The following is a 12,744-nucleotide window of genomic DNA, read 5'->3' as shown; positions in this document are numbered from 1 at the left end:
GGGCTGAAATTAACCCGTAACAGAGCTGCAATGCGAGAAAGATTAGGCATATTGACTAAAGGTATGATTAATGAGATGCTTGAAGCGGGACAAAAGGGTAGCAGGGCAAAGACATTTAGGAATAGTGTTTACAGAATCTGGGGAGGATGGGTGAAGATTTTGTGGACCAAGGTGAAGCAAAAGGTGGGGGAGTTGCAAAAGGAAGTGCTGGAGGAGACAAAGACACATGGTTGAACATAGGGATGAGGAGATTGCAAGTGATGAGGCCACAGGTGAAACGTCAAGATAAAGAGAAACATTTGAAGTCAATATATTGGGAGTCTGTGAAGATTGGCGAGGACTGGGGCAACAGAAGAGCAGGATTCAGTGTGGGATAAAATGTGTGTGCCTATTCCAATGCACCTCCAGACAGTCTGCCTTTAAAGGTCACCACCATTGATGACTGTCTCCCAGTTGTCTATGTCAGTGTCTGCCTTCTTCCCAGGTGTTTCCACTAATTATGTCCATGTGCAAATCTTTTAAGAAGACTCTTAAAATTAAACATTTTTAAGCACAAGCTTTTAAATACCACAAAATATTCAATTTACTACAAAACTAGCTAGGTACACCAATGTTACAGAGCTTGAAGATTGTTGAAAATTAGACATTTTGTTGAAGCTTTCCATCTTGCACTATTCGGGACAAAGACAAGAATGCCAACTTTTGAACAACAATAATAATTTGTACAACAAGATGCTGATTGGGTGGCCAGTCAACTCTGATAGTTCCCCATTGCGTTCTCCGTGGCAACACCTTGACCAATCAGAGCCAATGACTCAGCACCCTTTTCTCCTGGAATATAAATTGTTGTTATTGTTTGAAAGTTAGCATTCTTGCATTTGTCCTAATGGGTGCAAGACGAAAAGCTTCAACACTTCAAAAATGGGAGGGATTCTCCAGACCCGCAAGCTCCAATTGCAAATCATGATGGTCCAGGGAATCAGGCAAGAACAGGATTTGTGCTGGGGTCAAACCCACCATGATGCTCCCGGTCTGCTTCATTGGCCCCGATTGGGTTCCTAGCCATAGCAGGCCAAAATGCAATAAATATTCAAATTAACTAATTTAAATGTAATTAGCGGGCTTGAAGCCCGATTCAAATAGCTCCCGCTATTCAGTCACCTCCTTAGGGGGATCTGCAGTGAGCAGGCTTTCACAAGCAAGGACTTGGTGCATTGGATCCCGAGGGTCAAGAAAGCACCAACAACCCCTCAGCAATGAAAAGCACCCCACACCACGCAGGCATAAAGGTTCACCCGATCCAACACCCCATTCAGGCCCCCTTCTCCCTCAGAACCCTCCTTCAGAGCTGCCCTTTTGCCTCAGATCCCCCACACAGACCCCTTCCCCCTCAGACCCCCCCACACAGTCCTCTTTCCCTCTTAAACCCCCCAATCATCCACCCTGAAGACCATGCACTCTGTCAACATTGCAGTCAGGATCAATGGGATACTTGAGGTGTATTCAACTATGAAGGGAAATAAAAATAAACACAAGTGACTGGAGGAATACAGAAATCCATTGAGCTGGCAGTTGAATCTTTTACAAGACACTGCACGTTGAATTTGTTACAGATCAAAGGCTTCAGGTTCAGCCAGAGGGTGGTGAATCTGTGGAATTCATTGCCACAGAAGGCTGTGGAGGCCAAGTCACTGAATGTATTTAAGACAGAGATAGATAGGTTCTCGATTGGTATGGGGATCAAAGGTTGCGGAGAAAAGATGGGAGAATGGGGTGGTGAAACATATCAGCCATGATCGAAGGTGGAGCAGACTCAATGGGCTGAATGGCCTAATTCTGCTCCTTAACTTATCTTTTCTTATGGAGGGGATTTCAACAATTTCAGCTTGCTGGGAAGCCTCAGAAACTTCAAATCAAAGCTGTGTGCATATATTGGGGCTGAGTGCACAGCTGTGCAGAATGGAACCCCCTTGCCCTGTGAGGTGAAATTGACATCTCCTCTCTGTCAGAGGACTTCAAAGGGGTCTGCTCTTACCTGCAGCTTCTGACGGGGAAATCTCTGCTGCAGAATGGAGTGCTGCAATGATTTAAAATCCTGCTAGGTGACCGAGAGGCATGGAGATTAAAGTGACCTGGCCAGTTCGCAATTTGCACACTTGATAGGCAGGAATCAAATACTGATCACAAGGCTGCCTGAAATCACCATGCCAGGAGTGAACTTCGGGTCTGCCAGGGTTAAGAGGGGCAGTCCACCCATGGCACCCCCATACTGGCAGAGAGAGGCGAGGTCAACCCCTTGCCCCCAGCCTAAGCTCACCCAACCCCCTAGGACACTTGAGGATCTGAGGCAGAAGAGGAGTCTGAGTGGGGGTCTGAGGGGGAAGGGTAGTCTGAGTGAGGGTTTGAGGGGGGGGGGGGTGTTCAGGTTGGGTCACCCTCATGTCCGCATGGTGTGTGGGGAGGGGTTTACCCTGTTATCTGTTGGTGGGGGAGGGAATGGTACCTCCTGTTGGTGAGGGGTTGGTGGTGCTCTCCTGTTCAGTGGGGGGGGAAGTGAGAGCACCATTTCATTTTTTGGGGGAAGAGGGTCGGTAAACGATCGCGGAGATCGGACTTGGAACAGTGGGACTGCCAACAGGTTGCTCACAATGACCTCATTAGCATCTTGCCAGCACGAAGCCCTCCAGGTTTCTCGCTGGCATGGGCACTTAGTCCCAATTCCAAAGAATTGCGGCTAACATGTCTCTCTTTTCGACAATAGTAAATGATTCTGTATAACCATTTCAAAAATATTCTCAATTATTTAAAATTGGCTCACGGCTGGTGGAATAGACACTGATTCAAAATGCTTAATTTTTCTGATAAACCTATTTATAGCTATATTAATGAAATTGCACAAGGTTAACTGTCTTAAATTTATCAAAAACTGTTTTTAATACATGTTTTAAAAAATGACATTGTAAAGTGCTGCTTGATTGTGCTGGTCCATGGAAAATTTTACATTGTGATTATGCAAATTAGTGTGAGAAAAATATTGAGCAAAAAAATTGGATTTGGAAAACTATAGAGCTGCAATTTTGAGCAGAATTTGCGACCAGATTGACAATCACACCCAAAGTGGAAAGTCTGCCTTCTAATATTAAAGTCTTCCATATTTAGCATGTTATCAACTGAAACAAACCACTTGACCTTTGCAATTGAGCCTGGCTTATCTCACGGTGCTGTGAAGAATGCGAGAACTGAGATTGGCCCTAGGGAAAGACATTGTCCTCATTTTACTGATTCCCATTGATTCGTTTTAGTTAAAGAATTCATTAAATAATCTGAGGCACCAGTTGTCACTGAAATCGGAGTGCTAACCATTAAATGGCCCTGGTTTCTCAGAATGTAAAAAGAATTGACAATGGTTTTTGATACAGTGATGATTGTCATCAAAGAATAAACCTCCTCGACCATGTTGCCAAGGAATAGATATGATCTGTGTTCCCTCCTGAGCTGCTAATCTATTTTGTACTGATTATAAAAAGCTGATGAAACTGAGACCTGTACTTACATAGCAACATTCACAACCAATGAATGTTCCAAAGTGCTTTACAGCTAATGAAGTACTTTTTGAAATGTAATGTAAGGAAATGCAGCAGCCAATTTGTCCACAGCAAGCCAAAGTGAAAATGACAAGATAATTGTTTTATTATATTGATTGTGGGATAAATCTTGGTCAGGACACTGGAGAACTCCTCTGTTCTTTTTTGAAATATGCCATGGGGTCACAAAAGCCCCTGGTGAAATATCTCCTCTTAAAGACAGCACCGTCAACAAATCAGCATTCCTTCAGTACTACACTGAAGTGTCAGCCAAGATTGTTGTGCTCAAGACCTAGAGTGGAACCCACAACCCTCTGACACAGTGGCAAGAGTGCTCCCAACTGAGCTCCTGTTGACATATTTTTAGGATAGTCAGTCAGATGAAATGGGAATGGGATAATGGAATGCAGCGTTAGATTTTTTTTTTAAATGGGTGACCACATTTATGGATGTTGTCTCAGATTCATATTGTAATCAGCAGAATGGAAGTTAGGTGAAAGACCATCCCTTGAGAACAGCTTGATTTGTACCACAACAGTAGAGACTAGAAAGATTTTGAGCACTACACTCCACATTTAGATCAGATACATGAAAGTCTTGACATGGCAGCGCTCCTCCATATGTGGAGCACAGTAAGATTTGAAGTATGATTACTTTGAAAGCTATGTTGGTTGCAAGTCACTGTGTTATTTGGAGAAGAATTTCATTTAATAATGAAGCATATTACATCTCTGATGAATCACATCTGATTCGCAAACACTTAGGGTGGAACCTTTTCAACTTGAAAGATTCTCGGGCATTGAGATCGTGTGTGGTTCCTGATCCGAGGCACATTCATCTGAGCAATATGCCTGGCCAAATGAGAGGCCTCTTCTGAAAACCCGGTCCAATTAAGGATAGCAGGACAGCCAATCAAAGGACCTGAGGCTGAGGGAGACTGGGAGGGGGTGAGCACTGCCAAAGTAGGAAGGAGACTGCAAGGGTTCATGACAGAGTAATCCTCTGAAGAATTGATAGAAGTGTGATCACTGCTACCAGTGATGTGGAGATGCCAGCATTGGACTGGGGTGGCCATAGTAAGAAGTCTCACAACACCAGGTTAAAGTTGATTTGGTATTTGGTACCACACTGCTCCTTCATCACGTGACTCACCTGATGAAGGAGCAGCGCTCCAAAAACTCATGATATCAAATAAACCCGTTGGGACTTTAATCTGGTATTGTGAGGCTTCTTACTGCTGCCAGACCACCATTGTGGAGAAACCCCTCCACAGGGGTGTGGGGTTGAACATTCCTCCGACTTAACTCCACTGGATTTGTGATGGATCTGGCTGAGGGTGATACCATGCATGAGAAAGGCATCCAGAGTGATGACAAGTGTGACAGAGGACGTATCATCCCAAATATTTAATAGATAACTAAAGTGTTATATTGACAGAGGCTTGAAAACAGAATGTCTCCATATTCTGCTGGTTGGGCAGCAATCAATGACACAATAAACCAAAGCGATGAGGAATATCATTGTGAAACATGAACAAAGAAAATAACAGACATTATCACAGCAGTGCCGCCATGTTTCTTTAATCCTTACTCTCCGGAATAAGATGGAAACTAGTAATCAATGCTTAAGAATTAGTTCTAATTTATGGTGGCCACATGCCAAAAGAATGATATCAAAATTTCTCTGCACGTTATTGCATCAAATGTGTGAAGCGTAATCTAGTAAGCAGTATGAAAGGTGATCTGTGTACAGAATCTATCACCACTGTACAAGGTTAAATTCCATACAAAAAAATCTCAGATTATTGAAAATTAGAATCTGTTCCGAATGTTTCCTTAACTTCTTAATTTGTAAGAGAAATAAGATAGGGAAAATGTTATTTTTATTACAAACATTCTGTGATTATCTTGAATTTTAGCAAAGTAATATTATTTAGAAAGACATTTTACCTTACAGTCACAGTTGACAGCGGTGTACATTCGTTATTCCTTTTCAGCTCTTTACGAAATTCATTTCGACATTCATTTTTTGAAATCTTTCTTGCTAAATATGGCAATTGAGCAACCTGACATGTAGCATCTGTTTGGGGAAGTCCATATTCTGACTTTGAACCTAAATTTTGAATATGAATAGTTCATCATTAAAAGGTGGTTATGTGAGGAAGCTCGCCAGTGAGGAGTCTGTACACTGCCTGTCAGTAGACCAGAAGTTATCAATATCTGGAGATTAAAAGCTAGTAACAGTGAAGTCAAATGTCTTAAGAATGACCATGCTTCTGTCATTGCACAATTAATGTATACTCTATTTTCCAACACCGACTCCTTCACTCTCCCTGGGAACTGGCCAAGGCTGAAGCAGATTCTTCACAACATTAACTGTCACGTTAAACCCCAAGGATGAGCTTCCAACCACTTATCCATACCATCACCAAGACTGCCTATTTTCCCCCCATAACATTTTCTACCCTCATCCCTGCCTTAGCTCTTATGCTGCTGAAACCCTCCTCCGTGCCTTCATTACCTCTATGTGTGACTATTCTGACAAGCCCTGGTTCTTCCCATCTTTTATCCTCTGTAAACTTGAGGTTATTCAACATTTTGCTGTCTGTGTTCTTTAGTTGCCTTTGAGAAGGTGGTGGTGAGCTGCCTTCTTGAATCACTGCAGTTCCTGAGGTGTAGATACACCTACAGTGCTGTTAGGCAGGGATTCCAGGATTTCAAACCAGCTGCTGTGAAGGAATGGCAATATATTTCGAAGTCAGAATGGTGAGTGACTTGGAGTGGAGCCTCCAGGTGGTGGTGTTCCAGGTATATGCTACTCTTGTCCTTCTAGATGGTAATGGTTGTGAGTTTGGAAGGTGCTGTCAAAGGAGCCTTGGTGAGTTCCGGCAGTACATCTTGTAGATGGTACACACGGCTGCCACTGTTCATCGATAGTGGATGGAGTGAACGTTTGTGGGTGAGGTGCCAATCAAATGAGCTGCTTTGTCCTGGATGGTATCAACCTTCTTTAGTGTTGTTGGAGCTGCACTTATCGATGCAAGTGGAAAATATTCCTTCACACTCCTGACTTGTGCCTTATAGATAGTGGACAGGCTTTGGGGAATCAGGCGATGAGTTTCTCACCGCAGGATTCCTAGCCGCTGACCTGCTCTGGCAGCCACAGTGTTTATCTGGCTATTCCAATTCAGTTTCTGGTCAATGGTAACACCCAGGATGTTGATAGTGGGAGAAGGTTAGATCCTTTCTTCTTGGAGATGGTCACTGCCTGCCACTGTGTGGCATGAATGTTACTTGCCACTTGTCAGTTCAAGCCTGGATATTGTCTAGGTCATGCTGCATTTGGACATGCACTGCTTCAGTATTTTCAGTATTTGAGAAGTCACGAATGGTGCTAAACATTGTACAGTCATCAGCAAACATTCCCATTTCTGACCCTATGATGAAAGGAAGATAATTGATGAAGCAGCTGAAGATGGTTGGGCCTTGGGCAGACCTAACTCATACCAAGCCCCTTTCACTATATCACCCCTATTCTCAATGACCTGGATTGGTTCCCAGTTAGATAATGCTTTGATTTTAAAATTCTGGAACTGGTTTTCAAATCCCTCCATAGCCTTGCCTCTCACTATCCTGTTATCTTCTCCATCCCCTTAACCCTCTGGTATATGCACTCTTCTAATTCTGACTTCTTGAAGCACCCCTGATTTTAATCACTCCACCATTGGTGGCTGTGAGTTGGTAAGCCCTTAGCTCTAGATTTCCCTCCCTAAACCTTTCCACCTATATCTCCCCCTTGGCTCCTTATATCTAACTCATTGACCAAGCTTTTGCCAGCTGCCCTAATATCCCCTTATTTGGCTGTTTGTCAAGTTTTGCTTTATAATGCTTCTGTTAAATGCTTCAGGAGGTTTTATTGCATTAAAGGTGCTATATAAATACATGTGGTTAAAAAAAGTTTAAAGTTTATTTATTAGTCACACGTAAGACTTACATTAACACTGCAATGAAGTTACTGTGAAATTCCCCTAGTCGCCACAGCCTGTTCGGGTCAATGCACCTAACCAGCACATCTTTCAGAATGTGGGAGGAAAGCAGAGCACCCGGAGGAAACATACGTAGACATGGGGAGAACATGCAAACTCCACACAGACAGTGACCCAAGCCAGGAATCAAACCCGGGTCCCTGGCACTGTAAAGCAACAGTGCTAACCATTGTGCTACCATGTTGCCATGTGGTTGTTGTTGTTGGAACATCACTCAATTATTGGCATTGTTAAGGATTTGCAAACCTGATTTCCTACACCTCTAGATACTAAATCAAATCTGACATCAAATTGAAAACCCTGAACATTACTGGAGCAGCAGAATATTTCGACTCCTGTTTCCAAACCAATAGCATCAATCAAGCAAAATCTAATTGCAGACAAGACGCTGCAGTTTAATAATGGGACTATTCATTGAGACAGTCTTAGGTATTTTTAAAATTCTTTCACGGGATGGAGATGTCGCTGGCTCGGCCAGCATTTATTGCCCAGTCCTAATTGCCCTTCAAAAGGTGGTAGTGAGCTACCTCCTTGAACTGTTGCAGTCCATCTGGTGTAGGTATACCCACAGTGCTGTTAGGGAAGAAAATGGTATTACCTACATCATCAAAGACCAGAATTGACAGGTAAATGCCAAAAAGGCATTGTTTGAGAACAAGCAAGAATTACTCCGTTCTTCCCGACATATTTTCTCAGCCAACAACACCAGAACATTGGCCAATTCATTGCATTCAGACTAAATGATTGCTGCATTTACCAAGATGTCAGCAATCACCAAAAGTCAAAGTAATTCATTGTATCAGAATTATAAAACTTCCTCTTTCTCCCTCTGTTTTCCTTCGTGGGCATGAAAGTGATGCTGGAGTGAGGATGATGCACTTTGAAAAGGGTGTCCCATAATGCGAGTGTGCTTTCCATGATAGGAAAGTTATCAGCTAAAGTTCAAAAGAAAGAACAAGTTTCTATTTATGTAACAGTTTTCATAATAGGGCGGCACAGTGGTTAGCATTGCTGCCTCCCAGCACCAGGGATCCGGGTTCAATTCCCAGCTTGGGTCATTGTCTGTGTGGAGTTTGCACATTCTCCCTGTGTCTGTGTGGGTTTCCTCTGGGTGCTCCGGTTTCCTCTCACAGTCCGAAGATGTGCAGGTTTGTCGAATTGGCCGTGCTAAATTCTCCCTTGGTGTACCCGAACAAGTGCCGGAGTTTGGCAACTAGGGGATTTTCACAGTAACTTCATTGCAGTGTGAATGTAAGCCTACTTGTGACACTAATTAATAAATGTTATGCTTTAGGGCACCTGAAGCTCTTCACAGCCAGTGAAGTACTTTAGAGATCTAGTCATTGTAGGAAATGTAGCAACCAATTTGGACATGGCAAAGTCCCATAAATAGCAATGAGGTACTGGCCAGATTTAATCGGTTATTTCAGTGGTGTGGGTTGAGGGATAAATATTGACCAGCTGAACTCCTGCTCGGAGGAACAAAGATAAAAAGGAAGACTGGCATTTATATAGTGCTATTTGTGACCATCAGCCATCTCAAAGCCCTTTCTAGCCAATGAAGTTTTTTTGAAGTGTAGTCACAATTGTAATGCACAGCAAGCTCCCAAAAACAGCAGTGATCATAACCAAATAATCTGTTTTTGTGATGTTGATAGAGGGATAAATATTGGCCAGGCCAACAGGGATTACTCCACTGTTCTTGAAGTCAGAGAGCATTACAGCAAGGAAATGGCCCTTTCTTCAAAATACTGTCATGGGATCTTTTAGATTGACCTGACAGGGCAGACTGGGCCTCATTCTAGCATCTCATCCAAAGGTTGACACCTCCAGCAGAGCAGCACTCCCTCAGTACTTTACTGGCCTGTCAGCTTGATTCTTGTACTCAAGTCCTGGAGTGGGACTTAAATCCAGGGACTCCTGAGGCAAGGGTTCTAGTGACTGAGCCACTGCTGACAGAGATTAGATATTAGGTAGCATGGTTCTGGCAGAGGGGTCGAAGAAATGGGGTCTGCTCAGAGGTTAGTAGATGCAAACGCTGGCCTGATCAGGTAGACTAGCTAGTCCAATGACTCCATGTCTCAGGTAGTGAGAGTTACAGATGGATGACAGTCTGTTAATAATTTTGCTATCCTGCAGGTACTAAAACCATTTAAAACTGCAGGGATCACTGCATGAAGTCTGACCATGAAGGGATATTTACATCCACTAGGGAGAGTCTTGAATGCATTTTGTCTACAACTGTAGTGTTATTCTAAAGGGGTTTTAATTCAGCAAACCTGTAGTTATACCACGAATGTTGCCTGAAGTTCTAGGATGAAAACCAGCACCAAATACAGAAGCAGGGAGTTTAATCTACTTGGACCTTAACGACCAATTTACACTCACATTAGCATTTGCACAAACTGGTTTCACCTTATCATCAATGCTGAACAGATGCCAGCCGGAATTCTGAGAGTCCTATTTCACCGAATAATGTACAGTAGGGTACAACTCCCATCCAGCCACAGGCTGTGACACAGGCACAATTCCAAATAAAGGAAACGTCATCATTTAAATATTCGGGCAGCATTGGAATTTGGAACAGTATTTAGTCAGAACACCGACCCACCTGATTTTGGATCGTTCCAAATTGCAGAGCCTCATTGGCAATTTGCATGTATGCAAAAAATCAATGTTTCTTCTGAGCAAAGTCATCCAGTATTCATGAGGCAATGCATTTCAGCAATACAAGTAATAGCAAGAGATATACTCTGAATGTACACTCAATGCTTTGGAAGAGCAGGGTGCTTTGGAGACATAAGTTTAGAAGTCAGTAAAGGCAGCAGTGTACAACTTACTGCTGATATAACCAGGAATTTCATGGTTACACTGTGCAAAGGCATCCCATCCCTCAATTTTAAAATTCTCATCTTTGTTTTCAAGCTATCTCACCCCTCTCTACCTCTGTAATCTCCTCCAGCCACACACAGATATTTGCGCTCCTCTAGTTATGGCCTCTTGTGAATTCTCAATTTTAATCGCTCCACCATTGATGGTCATGCCTTCAGTTGCCAGGTCCCAAACTCTGGAATTCCTCGCTACACCTCTCCACCTCTGAACTTCACTGTCCTCCTTTAACACACTCCATAAAATCTATTTCTTTGACCAACCTTTTGGCAGTCTGATCAAATATCTGATTACGTGACTTGGTGCCATATTTTGTTTAATAATGTTCCTGTGAAGTGCCTTGGGATGTTTATGTTAAAGGCACTATGTCAATATAAGTTGTTGTTGTTGTTATTATAGCCTACATCCCATGAACAAATCGAAAAAGGGATCAGAACAGATTTTTCCTGAAAATTCTGTGAATATTCTCATTTGACTATAAGGTTGAATGAGCAACAAAGTGTCTTGTGACTTTGGCAATGTTCCAGTGTTAGCTATTGCAGAGCAAAGTGATGAAGGGTGGTGTCACAAGTTTTCTTTAGAATTTTCCTTACCCCCTCCCATCTACATGGGAAACATCAAATTTCCCTTTTAATCAAAATTGAACTCCTGAGTTTTAAAGTTGGTGTTGCGCAAAATTTACAAGTACATGCCTGTCACACCTGATATGGGGAAAGAACAAGGGATTGGGATTAATTGGACAACTTTACTATAATAACTCCAGGATCCCGCTGTAAAGGAACAGTGCTTTATTGCACAAAATAAAGTAAAGCAAAACCACAAGCCTGTGGTGAACACAAACACATCCCAACCAGGACAATACAATAATGGACCCACTCAGGGGCCTGCTATATACAGGGCTCAGTATACGAGCTCCACCTGGTAAGGTAATTACCTTCACCAGGGAGCTCGTATTCTACGAGTCCTATAGGGAGGTCAACCAGTGATTCCCCATGCAAGTCCTGGGGGTTATCACATTTACCAAAGAGCAGGAACAGGCATAATCACCCAAATGGCCTCTCTCTGTGTTTTATCATTTGAAGAAATTGGAGCAAAATTTGACCATTTGAATGAGATAAAAGTGTCCAGCACTTAAGGCCAGGAGGGAAAGGTAGTTTGTTGAGTACAAATGAGGAACTAAAACAGGTTTATCTCAAACATAGGGAGGCCTCAGCAAATAAAGTTGTCACCGATGCTTTGTGGCCTGAGCCCCTACTGCTGATGATATGGAATCTTCTTTGTCCTGTTGCTTCATCTCTTCTTCTTGTGCCTCCTTCTCCTCCAATGCATCATTTCATGGCAATGCTGTGAAGCAAGCAGCATGCTCTAACACTTTTTTCCACGTGAATTATCTAAGCAATGGAGACATTGCTTGAGTAGCCTGAAAGCTTGCTTAATGAGCACCCTCATCTTTTACATGGGGATCATTATACTCGATGCTGCAGCTGCAGACATGGATTCTTCAGGGGATCAACAGCCACGGGCACTGTGCATATCTTTTGATTCACTGAGGCCAGTCTTCTGTGCAAACTATCTGTCTGAACAATTTACTTTCACAGGGCTGGCACAGTATAATTGAATCCTGCGTATTCCCTGAATAACATTAATTAACACACAGGGTTCTGCATTGCTAATTGCAAAGCATTGTTACACGGAGGATGTGGAAATCTTTCCTATTCCATGGATTATATGGAAGTTACACAAATCACCATACGGATGCAATGAGTGATACACTGACATTGGGCAATATGTCAGTCAATAGAAACCCTTACCTCCGCAGTTGATGCAGAGCTTGATTGATTGTTTTGCCTTGTGGTGGAGAGATTCAGTCATATTATGAATGTTGATTTCTGTAAAGTTTTCAGTGGCTGCCTGGAAAATACCCATAATGTGAAGACTCAGAACTGCAGTTACCTTGACTTCCACCGACCCTGCTTTTGAACGTCTTGATCTTGGCTTCAGATATTACCCGACAAAGCCACACAACGTCACAACTGCTTCTTTGCTTACCCTGTACTTCATCAGTGTTGGGCCACGTACACCCTTGATGCTCCCTTTGTGCAGTTTCCATCACTGTGCCACAGTTAACAATTGTCCTGGCATGAACTCTAGTTTTTGATCCACTGAAATCCAGTCTGAGCTAATCATTATTACACCTCACAATCAGGAGTATCCCATGTGTCTCCA

General features: G+C 42.8%; 1 protein-coding gene across 1 annotated transcript in view; it reads right to left on the bottom strand.

Annotated features, from left to right (window-relative positions):
* The window catches only part of LOC144479967 (uncharacterized), an 89,822-nt gene that overhangs the window by 13,678 nt on the left and 63,400 nt on the right, over positions 1–12,744 (bottom strand). The window contains exon 3 of the mRNA XM_078199102.1: positions 5,534–5,696. Within this exon, the coding sequence (XP_078055228.1) occupies positions 5,534–5,696 (163 nt within the window). The remainder of the gene's footprint in view (positions 1–5,533; positions 5,697–12,744) is intronic.

This window comes from Mustelus asterias, chromosome 2 (genome assembly GCF_964213995.1).
Source record: "Mustelus asterias chromosome 2, sMusAst1.hap1.1, whole genome shotgun sequence".
Taxonomy (NCBI): domain Eukaryota; kingdom Metazoa; phylum Chordata; class Chondrichthyes; order Carcharhiniformes; family Triakidae; genus Mustelus; species Mustelus asterias.
Note: the sequence above shows the minus strand (reverse complement) of the source record. Positions and strands in the feature narration are given on the sequence as shown.